We start from the raw sequence: 16,356 nt of genomic DNA, 5'->3' as shown, positions 1-16,356 counted from the left end.
TGTGTGTTTTATTTAATGTAATGACGGGCGCGAAGTGAAAATGTATACTTCCAACGTTGATCGTGTTTGTGTTATTATCGCCACCAACTTGTTTGCATTGGTTTCAAAAAGATGTTTCGTCAACATCGTCTATCAAAAAATGAATAACTCAATGAGCTCTAACTGGTCCAATCATATACAAGTATTCCCTGTATGCAAATCATATAAGAATGCTTGTCATATATAAAAAAAAAATCTACTCGAGGTTAATAGCAAAGTGTATATAATATGACTTTTTCAATATTACACACAGTATCAGCCCTCAACTAATATCACCCCTCAAACAGAACTCGCATGCTTAAATTGGTGAATATATATTTACATTTATAATCAATGTAAATGAAAACAATATTTAATCAAAGAATTCAAACAAGGTGTACTATTTAATTCGCCCCTGAACAGAACGTATTGCAGTTAACATCTTTCTGTCATATGTGAAGACATGGCTAAAGATCAACCTCTTCTAAAGTTTTAAAAGTATTGACTTAAAAGATACTTCGATATGCTCACTGGGTAACAACTCTTTTATTATTGGTACCAATAGTATTGTCTGTCGCTTTCTTTCAATTTCTGATTTCACAATTGTGGTATTTCGTTACAGCATTTCTTTCCGGTGAAGTCAATTAAAGAAAACATGTTCTTTTCACACTGACAGATTTTTGAATTTAAAATTTTCTGTGGTTCCTTAATCGCTTTCAGATTATTATTCTCTTTTTCATTAAGCCTTGTGTTTTCGAACTTAAAACTTTTTTAATCTACGGGTGATGCTTTGCTAGGAACAGACCATTCGTCTATCCTCCGTTCATCATGGTCTTGTTTACGATGTCAGTCATGTGTACTGTAACGTATAACCAGGCGTTTATATCTCGAACGTCCGTTCCAGTAAATACTTGGATCCAAGTTGTCCACAAACAAAATGGTTATACTAAAAATTACAACTATCTATATTATGCACAATGAACTAAAATATACACACTGACTCTTTGCCGATACAAAATAACAACGGACAATTATATTTTACAAATATAAAACAATAAAACAGCCTGTGCTCAAGATGGGACGGTCTGTCACTTAAAAGACAGTATGGCTGGTACAGCTTGTCCTCCGAATGGGACAGTCTGTTACTAGTAGACAGTGCGGACTGGAACAACTTGTCCTCCCAGTGGGGAAGTCTGTCACTACTAGACAGTGCGGACTGGAACAACTTGTCCTCCCAGTTGGACAACCTGTCACTACCAGACAGTGTGGGCTAGTACAGTCTGTCATCCGAGTGGGACAGTCTGCTATGTCAATCCTATCAACGTGTACGTTCTCTTTGTACCCAGTACAAAAGTGTTATCTAAATATTAAAGCTTTCTAGCACTTTAAAATATATCCGACGTACGCTCTGTTGATTGATGACAACTCATCAACAGCCAACCGACAGCCCCTAGTGTCGTGTCTCATTCCCTAATGTATTCATGGTCGAGACCACTATTTTCTTGATAGGGGAGTTCTCTATATGTTACCCGTAGATACAAAGATGGAGTCTTACTATCACCCTTATCACTTTCGAACCGGCCACTAATTTCCCCATCAAACATCTATATCCACACAACGTTTCCTTCTGCATAAAATATGCATATATAAAACAAGATTCAATCATAACGAAAAACAAGTTGCTTTCTTTAAAAAAAGCTTTTATCTGAAAGGGCCGATTTGAATAGTCATTTTGAAGCTCAATTATTTTATTTATTACTTGGGAATGTGCATAATTTTTCCAATTATAAGCATTGGCAAATTGTCATTTCTCCTAACCGATGACTTATGCAAATTGCACAAACCTATCGCAATATAAATTTATGTTCTCACTTTGCTTTATAATCTGGAATTCTGGATGCATTTATTTTATATATCATATCTTTATATTTTGTTTCCTACATGAATGCCTTTATGACCAACTCGTATTTGAAGCTGTGTTTACTCATGGTAGATGTTTTATGCGGTGAAACCTGTGACATGCAATTTATTGGGACCTTCTTGTGAAGAGACTTATTTTGGTCTCATAAAACATCTCAAATTTTAAGGATTTCCTGATTTTACTTTTAAAATCAATTCAAACATTATACAGGGAAACTTAGTATTGCTGATGAATTTCTTAGTTCAGAAGTTTATGACTACCTGTATACACTTTCAAAATAACCAATTTATATAAAAAGGTATGTAGTTATAAAAATATACCAGAATTAAAATGATGTACACCAGACACGAGTTAAGTCTGCAAAAAACGCATCAGTGACGCTCTAATGAAAAAAGTTAAAAGGCTAAATACATTACAAAGTTAAGGAATCTATTCTTTGGGTAGACAATCCGTAACTTTTCGAAAATGTCAAAGTTCATAATAGGACAGTGACTCAAAAAAGAAACAAGAGAGAAACATCATGGCTCGAGGTCAGAATACCGTTAGTTATGATGACCGTGCTTGGAAGTCACATGTAAAGCTCTTTCTGCCGTGTTCTGAATTTAGATAACAAAAACGAAAATAAGCTTTCACGAGTGAACTTAATAGTATTGCATGCAAGTTGTATTTTAGCGCACGAAATAGTAAATAGAAAGCATCTCACTGATACTCAGGAAAAGAATACGCCTTTGCGTTATCACATATCTTAATATCATAGTTGAATTCGAATGTAAAACGGCCTACATTAAATGTTTTGACTGCGGATTCATTGACATTGGCCTTTGACATGTGATTTATAAAGTGAACGAATCAAGACGTGTAGACTAGCTGTTCAACACAATGAACACAATTTTTAATACCGTACCATAGTAAAAATATGTAGATGCTATAAGGTTAAACTTTGAAAAATTGAATTTCAATTTTACAATTAACTAACGTTCCTGTTAGTAATCTTTTCCAAATTCTTTTAGATATATACTATATAATATCAATAAATACGAACGTCAAATATTTGCGGATGGACATTGTATTTATCGAATGGATCTAAATCATAACATTCCACTATATATGTGAATATATTACTATACAAAATATAAGCAAAGACTACTAAATCCATACTAATAATCACTGGGGTAAAGCTGATGACCGTAACTGCATTCACGGTCATCCCAAGATGTCGGATGAAAAATTAGGTCAGTATTTGTATTGTCTGTTTAAGTGTTTCTAAAGCATTTTCTTTACAAAGCATACATTGGTACGATATAAATGTATAAAAGAATCACACGGAAATCACATATTACTACCGAGAAATGTGTATGAAACAGGAAATTGGATTTGAAAAAATCGCTAAGATGACCGGTAATCGTTAGTAAAATATTTTCAAGATGACCGTAACATAAAACAAGGATGACCGTGATTGGTAAAAAGATGACCGTAATTTGTAAAGGATGACCGTAATTTATAAAGGATGACCATCGATTCTAACAGATATCCGTATTTGTATTACCCTTTTTTGTATCAAATAATTAATTGTGTTGGTATAAAACGTATTTATAAGACTGCATTATCCTATAGGTAGAAGAAAACAATACTTGCTTCAAATACATAGTTCACCAACTGTATTAAATCGTATCCGAATGAAAGAGGAATCTTGCTAGCTTTGAACATGAGCTGTCTTGTAGACAATGTGCTTACTATGTAAACATTTTAACCTGCCTGTAACTTATAACCTAAGGAAACAGGTGCATGTATATATGTTGCACCTGCTTTGCACGATAGTGTTGCATTTATATTATTGGAGGGCACCTGTAAAAAATCTAAATTATACAAGTGAAAACCAAATTATTAATTTAGAAGAACTAACTATAGCATTCAAAAGATGTTCCTCCAATTTTAAAGTCAGTGGTAATTATGTCCAAGAAGGGTGTCCAACAACGGAATTAAAAATGAACTTTATTCGGTCGTTAGTTTTCTCGTTTGAATTTCTTTTACATTGTTATTTAGGGGGTCTTTTATACTGACTATGCGGTATGTTCTTTGCTCATTGATGAAGACCGTCTGGTGACCTATAGTTGTTAATGTTTGTGTCATTTTGGTCTCCAATGGAGAATTGTCTTTTAGAGAGTTGTCTAATTAGCAATTATATCACATTTTTTTTTATATTTATGAACTATTGCCAAATATTGAAGCAAAACTAAAAGAGATAGGGCGATACGAAAATTTCATTTCCGTATTGAAATCCTTATCTAATGGAACATTTACTGATTAGATAATATTACTTCCATGGTCAAACCAACTGAATGCAGAATAAATTTTGCAGTTCCATCGGATCCGGTGTTGTCAATGGACTGTTTGTATATTTCAAGGCAGATGTTAAGATTTTAATCTGATTCCGCTGGATAATCTTATGCTTAATCAAATTTTTTTTCTTCAACTTTTTGTCGAACCGCTGTCAATTTGTATTATATTCTTCCCTACACAGTTTGGAGTTATACAAGGAGATGAGTTCTAACCTGTTTAAGATTTTCATCAATAACCTTCCCAACTATTTGGAAAAATTTCTAGACCATGTAAATATTTATAGACATATTATCTCTCAATCCTTAAAAACTAGTACTGTATGCATGTTTTTGAGCATGCTATTAAGCTTATTCCTCTATATGGAAGGGAAATTTGGAGCTCATTCAATCCCTTGATAGCAAAATTTAGATATGGAAACCAACTAATTTGCATGGATAAAATGTACTCAAATTTAACTTGTGAAAAGCTACACAGTAAATTTTGTAAATTCATTTTGGTCGGCACAAATAAAAACACAAATTGTGCAGCCTTATTTTAACTAGGTCGGTTTCCACTAATTTTAATTAGTCTGTTTTGATTTATTGGCTTAGACTAAAAAATAAGAATAATTTCCTTTATTACAAGATGCATACCAGCATTCAAATCTCTATATTCTCAGTATAAATCGTCATGTTATAGCTTTCTCCAACACATTTAAAAAAAACTCTTCCTGGTTTTGCAAATCTAAATGATGGGAAAAATATTTCAAATAATACCATCAGGAAAATATTAAAAGAGACGTGCATACAAATTTTGGAAGGATCAACTGACCAAGAAATCAGAAGGAGAGCTCCGCACTTATGTGACAGTTAAGGATAATTATGGTTTCGAAAAGTATCTATATAAATATCATAACACAATTTTAGCGGAGGAGATCATTAACAAAATTGAGGGTGTCATCTCACCATTTGAAGATTAAAATAGAACGATACCAGGGTACTCCTCCAAACCTTAGACCGTATGTCAGCAGTGTAATTCTGGTAATATGGAAAATGAAGTTCATTTTCTCTTTTATTGCACAAAATATAACGAAGACAGATACTACTTATATCACATCTAAATCATGTTCCAATTTCATTAACTTAAATTCGCAAGAGAAATTGCAACGGCTGCTGTCTTGTGAGAACTCATCTGTATGAAAAGAGTTGTGTATATTCCTGGTTAAACACTGCAAATAGCAGATTTATATTCCATGTTTCGCAAATTTGTTATTGATGTTATTTAAAAAAATATTTTTTAAGTGACAGGATTCAGTTTCTCTATTTATTTTTGTTTATCTGCTTCTGACACGAGGAAGATTGCTGTTATTGCCTATCGCAATCAACAATATATCCTACAGCACCGTCCCTTGAATTGGTGTCTCCTATACAGATGAACAAATTTATTGTCATTTGTCTATTATAATATCTGTCACGTTATATAATTTTCAATGTTTGTTGCATATACTTTCATTATTCATGTTATTGGTATTAAATTGTATAAATGCCCGCTTTGGGACCCTGATTGGAAAAATAAAATATTTGATTTGTATTCAAATGTTAACGTTGTTATCAATAAATAATTTAATTTTGGATGTAACGCGTCTTCTGATTGACTGACGTTATTTTGTTATGAGCCCATAGACATAATTTAGTCATGTGACCGTGACGTCATTAACGTTTTTTCACGGTTTTCTATGGTTTAAAATGGAATTTAGAATTAAATTATAAGAAACGACTGTAATATTTTTTCTGTCTATTCGAGATAACATAAAATATGTGATGCACACTGTTTATTAACCCGCTACGCGCTTTATTCAGTGTGCACCAAATTTTTTTATGCTATTTCTTCATAGACAGAAAAAAATATGACAGTCATTGAATTTCCTTAAATATTTAACTACTATTTACGAGAAATTTGCAATTTACTATCATTGTCATAAACTCTAAATACGGCAAATAGTTGAAAAGAAATTGATAAAACATATTTATAACCGCTTAACTAACCCCTATTGAGACAACCCCGACAAACAGTTATGAATACAAATATGAATATTTCTTAGAATTGATGGTCATCCCTTAAAAGTTACGGTCATCCTCAACAATTTACGGTCATCTTTTAACCAATTACGGTCAGCCTTGTTATAAATCGCTAATCCTGTTACGGTCATCTCGATTACGATTTACGGTCATCCTAGCGAATTTTTCAAATCCAAATTCCCGTTTTATACACGTTCCTCAGTAGAGATTTGTGACTTCCGTGTGAATCTTTTATAAATTTACATCGTATCAAAGTATGCTTTGTAAAGAAAATGATGTAGAAACACCTTAACAGACAATAAAAAAACTGACCTAATTTTTCATCCGACATCTTGGGATGACCGTACGTGAATGCAGTTACGGTCATCAGCTTTACCCCCAGTGAATAATACGGTTGTATTTAAATTTTGTTGTGATTATTGTTAATTATTTTTTACGGTTGTTGTGAGCTGCAAAGATTTGAAATAATGCTTTATGTAATCTATTATTGAGAACACACAAGTATTTTTATTTACGACCGTTTAAAATTTAAATATTTAATAAATTCATCTTACTTTCCGTTTTTTGGATATATTACAATACAAAAAAATAAATAATTACTAATAAAACCTATTAAATATTAAAACGGGATGAAATAATAAACGTAGAAATATAATAATTATTGTTTGTAAACATTTTTTTTGTAGGATTCAAGAATTTATTTAAATCTTATTTGTATGTTTCCTTTACAAATAAATATTTAAAAATATCAAAGCCGGGTATCTTGTCATATAAAATATTTATTCCTTAATTGTAGCTCTGAAAATATTTTAATTTCAATCATTGTTAGTTTCTTCATAAACATAAATACAGTATATTAATTTGGTAGATATTTCTTTCATTCCGATTGAATTAAATAAGTTTGATTAGAATATCATCTTTCTGTTTTCCGATCTAATATAAATAGTATAACCAGAATGTTCTCCACGTAAGTCTATGATGAAATACACTGTCAGTATCCCGTGGATAAATCTTCAAACATAATTAGTTTACATGTTATCGAGACAACGTTATAATTGATCCAGATACACACAGTATACAGTGGTCGTTTTAAAGCAAATATAATTGCTTCGTCAAGGGCCATCAAGGGACCATACCAAAGACGTAGATAACAACCTGTTTAGATCTGTATAAATGACCGAAAAATATCGAGACGTTCCGAGAAATTTATTCTGACTTCCGGCCGAGAGATATCGAGTGGCCCATAGACACATTCAAAACTCACCAATATATAAGCATGAACCCCTCAGGGGATTCATGCAATAAACATTACAGTACCATTCTGCAAGATTGTATATAGCATAGGTTTATATCACCAATGTAAGGGACAATTTGGCAAATAAGTTCCAATCATGACTTTTTAGAAGAGTTTTGCTTTGGGAATATTAGTTTATGCAAAAATTGTATTGTTAGCCGTCTCATGTGTACATTTCTTGCCGGATTTTTTTGAAACTTTTATCATAGATGTATATAAGTATTTCATTAGCAATTCATTTGATGATTTTCGAAATCAGTGCCGATCAATTAGTTTAGAAATAGTTATGCCCCTTGGAACGATTAATATTCACATGTACATTTTTTTCCAGATTTTTATCAAAGTTATATCAAAGGTTAATATCAGCAATGTCTCGCATAATTTGGAATACCATTGCCGATAAAATAGTTTCAAACGAGAATGTCCCTTGGAAATATTAATTATATTTGAAATTGAATTTGCTCTCAATCCTTCATTTTAGTAAGATATTTATAAAAAGTTAAAAATGCGTGGGATATTGAAACTCTGTTCTTTTATTTTTAGAGTTTTAATAGTTACTATTTTTGTTACTTGAAGGGTTAGAACTATTTAAAACATATATAGGTATTTTAGTGAAATATGAAACTTTTGACCGTACAAGGGCCATCTAGTGAGAAGGTCAATGAACATTTACCACTTTGCCGTTTGTCCTTGGACCTAAAGCTCCAAATCGTAAAGTGTTAATATTTAGACAAGTGTACCTGCTTAAATTTTCATTAGAAATTAGCAATTCTGTTTGATTTGTAGGCCTGAATAAAGAGTTGATAGAAACATGGAATAAAGAAAGAAAAAGTGCAATAAAAACAAAAGCTATAAAACGAATATTATGTTTGATTGAAAACAATCCCAGTGTTATGGCTGTTGGATCTTCCGGTTGCGGAAAGTCTACTTCTATTCATTATGCGGCACTTTGGTTACATGAACATCAGGGATATGAAATCGTCACTGTCTACAATACAGAAGAAATAAGACTATACTATAAACCCGAATGTAAGCAAGTTATAGTTTTTGATGATTTATGCGGAAAATCAACAATTGATCTTTACTTATATCATAATTGGCGAAGATTTCTAATTGATTTTTTAAGAATATCAGAGAATCCAAATATTAAAATGCTTTCGTCGTGTAGAACACATGTTTACCAGGATCGTACTTTCAAAGGTCTGTATTTTGAATCAACAAAGGTGTGTGATCTTTTATCAGACGAATATCGCCTCACACTATCGGAAAGACAGAAGATAGGTAAAGTGTATTTATCTAAAGATGAAATGAAGAAGGTAGAAAATTCTATTGAAAAGTTTGACTTTTTCCCTTTACTATGTCACCTTTATTCAAAACATAAAGCTAAAGACATTCAGGATTTTTTTTCTAATCCGGACGCTGTTTTACGAAATGAATTGAAATTGTTAATGGAAGCATATGATCAAACAACAATTGCAACATTGGTGCTTTTCGTCGCGTATAACAATGATTTAAGCGATCATATGTTATCCCCAGGCTCTGGGATACTACAAAAATTAGAAGTGATAATCCATAACTTTCATTTGCAAACGTATTTGTCAATTGAAGTTGTCAAGTCAGAATTGAACAAGTTAAGGCGTGCTTATGTCAAATGGAGTAATCATACGTATAGTTTGTTTCACGACAAACTTTTTGACATATTGATATCATTTCTCGGAGATAATAAATTTGACTTTGTTCTAAGTTTTGCACATCCAAGTGTTATACGTGATAAGTTTCTGCTTGAATCATTCGAAAAATCTTCACCAATATCAAAGAAAAACGAAAATATTATAAAAGTTCGAACGAATAAAGAAAAAGATTATATATCTCGTTTAGGGAAAGATTTCGAGGATGGATATATCAAAAATGTAATTTTAAATGATCATTTACGAGATAATGCTTTTCGAAATCAATTAGTTCAATATCTTGACCTATCAAAAGATGTCAACACAGTGAACATTATGAGCACTATCTCCACAGGTACATTCACTGCACTTGTATCAATCATAGTAGACAGACATTATTGTGATTTACTTTCAATATTTTTGATAGACAGCGTTCATATAAATCAAGGTGGTTGGAAGGAATCTATGCTTTTTGAAGCTCTCAAGAAAGGATATACTGACATTGTTGAATTACTGTTGGGTCATAAAGCTGACATAAATATAATCTCGGAAGGTCAGACACCTTTACACGCTGCTGCAAAGAAGAGTGACAAATGTTTTGTAGAAATTCTTTTAGATCACTCAGCCGAAATTGATATCCGAGGTATACTAGGCAATACTCCTCTTCACACAGCTACCGAGAAAAATAATATTAAAGTTGTAGAGCTACTTTTAGATCGCTCGGCTAATCCGAATATAAGTAACGATTGCAATGAAACACCACTTCTTGTGGCTATTGCAAAAGGTAATTCTGAAATTGCCATGCTGTTGCTGAAGCATAAAGCTGATTTTAATTTTCAAGGCGAAGACAACAAAACGCCTTTGTTCATATCAGCAGAGAAGAAAAGTGGTGTTATTAAAGATTTCATATCAACTATGAGTAACAGTGTAAATATAATACCTCAGTATAATTCAGCAGTTTTATACATAGCTTGCATAAGTGGTGATTTCGACGAAGTGAAACACTTATTATTGCAAGGTAACATTGACGTCAATAATAACGAAAACGAATTTTTGCAAACAGCTCTGTATATTGCTTCAGAAAAGGGACACAGTGACATCGTTTTTCTGTTGTTTCAACATCACTGTGATGCCAATATCGGCAACAAAAACAACGACATGCCTTTACATGCAGCTGCAAAAAAAGGACATACAAAAGTTGCTGAAATTTTAGTAAAACACAATACTTCTGATCTTAATAATAACGATAATAAGTGTAAAAAGTCGCCTCTTTATTTAGCATCAGAACAAGGTCACACCAGAATTGTTTCATTGCTGCTACATTATGAATGTGATACTAATTTAACTAATGAAAACAATCAGAGTGCTCTTTTCGTATCAGCATGTAACAACCACAAAGAAATTGTAAAACTATTATTAGAAAACAAAGCTGATCCATACATCTGTAATTCACATGCTCAAACTCCTCTATATAAAGCGTTATGTAGCGGTTATACACATATTTTGAATCTGCTTTTGGAATATGGAGTTGATCCTAACTATACACTTTCTTGCAATACTATTCCTTTGTATCTTGCTGCAGCTGAAGGAAAGACAAATATTGTAAAATTGTTATTATATTACAAAACTGATCCTAATAGGGTCAACACAAAAAATGAAACATCTTTACACGTAGCAGCAACGAGAGGGTATATAGATATTGTGAAACTTTTGCTCATTAACTCAGCTAACCCCGATATACGAGATAATCACGGTAAAACTGCTCTGCATATAGCTACTGAGAAGGGATATTCTAAAATGATAACTTTGTTGCTTTTGTATCATGCTAATCCTTTTTTACATGACAAGCACAACAAAACGCCCTTGTTTATTTCTGTTGAAAAGAACATTGATTTTATGTTTAACTTCAAATTAGAGACACTTCCTAAGGTAAATGTTAGACGTGCATATGCTTCAATGTGCTTGTACAATGCGTCAAAGATTGGTGATTTAAGAAAAGTTAAATTATTGTTCAAAAATAATACTGATATCGACATCGATTATTCGGATAATGAATTCATGCAAACAGCTCTGTATATAGCATCGGAGAGAGGTCATAGTGATATTGTATCATTTTTGTTGGATTTAAAATGTGATCCTAGCATTGCCAATATGTACAGTAAAACCCCTTTCTATATCGCACGTTGTAACGGTTATACAACTATTGTGAAAGAAATGCTCAGAGTAAACAGTTTTTTATTAGAAAAAAGTAATGAAATATCTCTTTATATGGCTTCATCTGAGGGCTTTACAGATATAGTTAAATCATTGTTGAAATCTGATATTGATGTTAATTCGATTGATAATGAATACAAAGAATCAGCATTGTATGTAGCGTCAAAAAGTGGTTATATTGACATTGTTGCCTTGTTAATACGTCATGGGGGAAATATCAATTTGTCTAATAAGTATTGTCAAACACCCCTTTACATAGCATCAAGTAGGGGTCATACGGGTGTTGTAAATTTATTGTTAGCAAACAATTGTGATCCTAATTTATGTAGTGTATACGATCATACTAGTCTCCATGTAGCAGCATATCGTGGGCATACTGACATTGTTAAACTTTTGATACAATATAACTGTGATCCTAATATTCTTGATGTGTATAACCAAAATCCTATCCATGGCGCATCATATAAGGGTCATACAGAAATCATAAGACTATTGATAGAACACAAGTGCAGTCCAAACATAATGAACAATTATGAACAGACACCTCTAGATGTAGCTATAAGATATCGTCATGAAACTGTTGTTAAAATATTGTTAGATAACATTTGATTTTTTGTAGTAAGAAATTAGAATTATTGAAAATTGTTGATATGAGCATACTGTATTTTTTCTATGTCAAGACTGATTGTAATCAGCAACAGTGTTTGTATAAAAACAAATTGATTTTATTGTATTTTTTCTCCCAGGAGCACCATTCTGAATTTGACTGACGTGTACACAAAAATTAAGTCAGTGACCCTTTAATTATTTTTCTTTTTTTAAATTAATATTAATCGGGTTATATTATGTTTGATATCAATAACTACATCTTGATTAAAATACAGATCGTTGATAACAAGTATCACACCGTTCACTTCTGTTATGGTAATCATTACATCAGCGACTGCAATTTGAAAGTGTTTATTAATCCAACAGAGCCAGAGGATACCGAAACGTCTTCAATGGTAGAATGAAGAGTTTTCAGATCCTTAAAAGTAAAGCTTGGACACATGATATCTGTATTTTAACCAGATTGCAATTAAACTATAAATAAACAATGTACAAACTAAGCTTAGTCTTAGAGGCATGATTTTGTTTTATTAGTCGCTAATGGCTTTGAACTAGCTGTCAGATGACTTCGAGTTTAGTTTAAACATATTTTATTTACTCAAAGTAAAATGGATTGGACACAAGTAAGCCATACTTATGAAGTCCGCTCCGAATGACAATAATTTACAATACAATATTAATATGAGCATGCAATATCAAAATAAACAATATTTTACGAGTCTATCAATTGAGAAAAACAAATGAAACAGAAGTAGATGTAAACATTGAAAACGTTGATGATGATGATGATGATGATGACGTGAATTTACCGTAAATACATTTTCTACATAACAAGAAATCTCTCAGACCTTTTGATAAATTCGAATATGTGTTTGAATATATTCACATTTTGTTCATACGAGAGATTCGGATTACCAGATGTAAGTAACTTAACATTTAATATAAGGTCATCAGGAAGCCATCTTAGATTATTCATCAGAATTTCTCTCTGGTGTTTATATAAAGAGCAGTCGAAAAGGAAATGGTGTACAGTCTCAATGTTACATCCACAAAAGCAAGATGGATCAGCAATTATATTGACTCTAAACAAGTCATAGTTTAAGAAAGATGAGTAGCATCTGAATTGTGTTAAAATCATATTTAGTTTCCTCGGTCCATATAGAAAGTGCCTTGGTACATCTTTATTTGTGGTATTTAACCTTTTTAATTGAATTTTAAACTTTGCTATAGAGTCTGATTTTCGAAGGGACAAATCGGTATGATTCCATAGGTTAATAGTTGATGGTATAAAAGATTCTTTAGTAAGAGATAATCTACAAAAAGGAACAATGATGTCATTGCCATTTCTCAAGGGATATGTAGTTGTGCTCTGTACACTAGGTGGAACAAGTTTGCATAGATAATCCGGAGCTTGGTTATGTTGAATGTTATAAAACATTTGTAATTTTCGTCTTTTCCTCCTGTCAGCTAAAGTTTCCCACCCAATTTCCTCATACAGAATTTCAGATTTTGTAAATATAGGCAAACCAGTAACTATTCTAGCAGCTTCTAGCTGCAAACTTTCAAGTTTATTAACATATCCTATCCCGCAATTATCCCAAACTTCAGTTGCATATTCAAAAATTGGTCTTATAAATACTAAATAGAGTTTTTCTAAGTTTTTCCTACAAAGCTGATACTTGAGTTTTCTCAGGATATTTAGATGTTTCGTAACACTGATAATCAGATTGTCTATATGACTGTTCCACCGAGCATCAGAGCAAAACGTTACCCCAAGGTGTTTGTGACATTTTGTTATAGGGATTTCTTTATCATTTAAGCAGAATTTTAAAACGGGTGCATCTTTATTTGAAAAAATCATTATTTCTGTTTTGTCTGGATTAAAAGACATTAGCCACCTCCGTGACCACTCGTTTAGCTCTTCGAGGTCACGATCAATAACAGTTTTTATTTGCTCTTGGTCGTTCCCCGAGTAATTAAACGAAGTGTCATCCGCATAGAGTCTAGTTAGAGATGTGAGTTTCTCTGCAATGTCATTTATATATATTATGAATAATAAGGGACCAAGTACTGAGCCTTGGGGTACTCCAGCTGAAAGACTGCAAAATGAGGATGATGATGTATTAATCACAACTTTTTGTTGCCTATCACAAAGATAACTCTCAAACCAGTTAAGTAGATTACCATGTATTCCGTAAGCTTTCATTTTATGCAAGAGTCCTCTATGCCAAACCTTGTCAAAAGCTCTCGAAAAATCACAAAAGACAAAACAATTTATTTCCTTCTTTTCTAGTGAGTTAAGAATACAATTATACATTTCTAATAGCTGATGTACAGTTGAATTTTTTGGCAAAAATCCAGACTGATATTCATAAATTAATTTATTCATATGTAAATGATTATATACATGTTTAAAGACAATTCGTTCCATGATTTTACCTACACAGCTTATTAACGAAATTGGTCTATAGTTTGAAGGTAATGACGAATCACCTTTTTTAAAAATAGCAATAACATTTGCAATCTTCCAGCTAGAAGGATACTTACATTGTTGGAGGGATTTATTTAATATTATTTGTAAAGGAACCGCCACTTTCTTAGGGCAAATTTTCAGCATTCTGTGACTAATCAAATCTGGTCCTGATGCCTTATTCGGATCAATAGTTTTAATAATATCAATTATTTCATTTTGATTTATGTATAAATTTTGAATATAAGTATTGGTTTTTTCTTTAAACTCTGGAATGGGAACATTTTCTTCCTCTAGTTTAGATATCAAACCAAAGTATTTGTTCAATAAGTCACACTTCTCGCTATCTTCATAAACTATGTCACTGAACTCCTCATCTTTTATTATGTTTTGTAGAGGAGGAATATTATTTGAACTCTTATTCGACTTTATCAACATTTTCATTATTTTCCAATAGTTTTTTGAATTTGGGGCATTACTCAATATAAGGTTATCTAAATTAGTTTCAAATCTTTCCTTGGCAAGTTTTTTTAAATTGTTAACTCTGTTTCTCTGTTTCTTGTACTTCGCAATATCCGATTCTCTTTTAAATTTCAGGGCATATTTTCTAAAACGGTCTCGTTTTCGAATTTCTCGTTTTAATTCACCATTAAACCATGGTTTATCAGAACTACGTATAGTAACTAATTTAGTGGGAATGCACTCCCTCGCGATATTTAAGAATGTTTCAGTAAATATTCCAGATAGTTCATCCACGTCTTTATTATCAGGAAGCAGTGCATTCCAGTCTACGTCGTCCATTTTTTCTGAGAATTTAACTTTGTCAACTTTTTCATATATCCAAATTTCTCTTTTATACGAACGTGTAATAGTTGTCGGACACTCGAGAAAAATTATTGGCGCATCGTGGTCACTTATATTAGAAGGCGTTGGTAAAACATCTGAGATAAAGTACGACAAAGTGTCACTTAAAATAATGGGATCAAGTAGTGTGCTACTGTGATTTGTCACTCGAGTTGGTTTATCAATAACATTTCGTAAATTAAATATATTTAAGATTTCAATTAATTTGTTGTTTTGCGCCTTGAATAAATCACTGTTCAAATCACCCGTAATTACAATATTTTCATTGAATTGATAAGCCAATCCTATTGCATGATTTAAGCGTGTCCAATAATGACCGTCGTTCGATTCGGGAGGTCGATAGGTATTGCAGAGTAAGAATGTTTGACCTTTCGCACGGATTTCAACCCAGAGAGTTTCATCTGATTGATTTTCAAGATCATTTCTACGGAGAATACCAATATCGTCTTTAACATAAATGAGAAGGCCGCCGCCAAAATTGTTACGATCTTTTCTGATGATTTTGTTTGAAAATGAATTAAGTTCGATGTCTTTGTCGCATATATTTGGATCTAGGTGAGTCTCTGTGAGAGTTAAAATATCAAATTCATCGCTGAAATTGTCTAAAAACTTTAGTTTATTCCTTATACTACGGATATTTAAAGTGCATATAGAAATAGTTTTTTCATTGACCGTTAAAGGTGTATTCGATTCCTTCATTTCACAAGGACCAGGATTTGTTTCAATATTCCCTATAATTAGGATTAAGTGAAGTACAAAAAACAGAAAAACTATGTCGATGTTTGGATTTACTGATTGTAGAAGAAAAAGTGAGAAGATTAAACAAGTACAGCGTAAGTTGTTTATCAATATTTCGTAATATGAACTTGACCGAAAGTCGAAAAATTTAAAAGTCTTTTTTC

At 32.2% G+C, this 16,356-nt stretch overlaps 1 protein-coding gene across 1 annotated transcript; it reads left to right on the top strand.

The window, feature by feature from the left end:
* The first annotated feature begins 1,147 nt into the window (after window positions 1–1,147).
* Window positions 1,148–12,120, top strand: LOC134705948 (ankyrin-1-like). Its single transcript, XM_063564661.1, has 3 exons — window positions 1,148–1,343; window positions 8,417–8,659; window positions 9,725–12,120. The coding sequence occupies exons 1-3, from the start codon at window positions 1,148–1,150 to the stop codon at window positions 12,118–12,120; spliced, it is 2,835 nt and encodes a 944-aa protein (XP_063420731.1).
* The last annotated feature ends 4,236 nt before the right edge of the window (window positions 12,121–16,356 follow it).

Source organism: Mytilus trossulus, chromosome 2, assembly GCF_036588685.1.
Source record: "Mytilus trossulus isolate FHL-02 chromosome 2, PNRI_Mtr1.1.1.hap1, whole genome shotgun sequence".
Lineage (NCBI taxonomy): Eukaryota > Metazoa > Mollusca > Bivalvia > Mytilida > Mytilidae > Mytilus > Mytilus trossulus.
The sequence above is the reverse complement of the archived record's forward strand: the minus strand, read 5'-3'. Positions and strand labels throughout refer to the sequence as shown.

Bases quoted from the DNA above. Each gene is read 5' to 3' on its own strand.
- LOC134705948 (XM_063564661.1), top strand. From the start codon at position 1,148: ATGGGACAGTCTGTTACTAGTAGACAGTGCGGACTGGAACAACTTGTC. The intron at 1,344-8,416 runs GTACGTTCTCTT...TTTGATTTGTAG, and splicing joins TATGTCAATCCTATCAACGT to GCCTGAATAAAGAGTTGATA. The intron at 8,660-9,724 runs GTAAGCAAGTTA...TATTTTTGATAG, and splicing joins ACTATACTATAAACCCGAAT to ACAGCGTTCATATAAATCAA.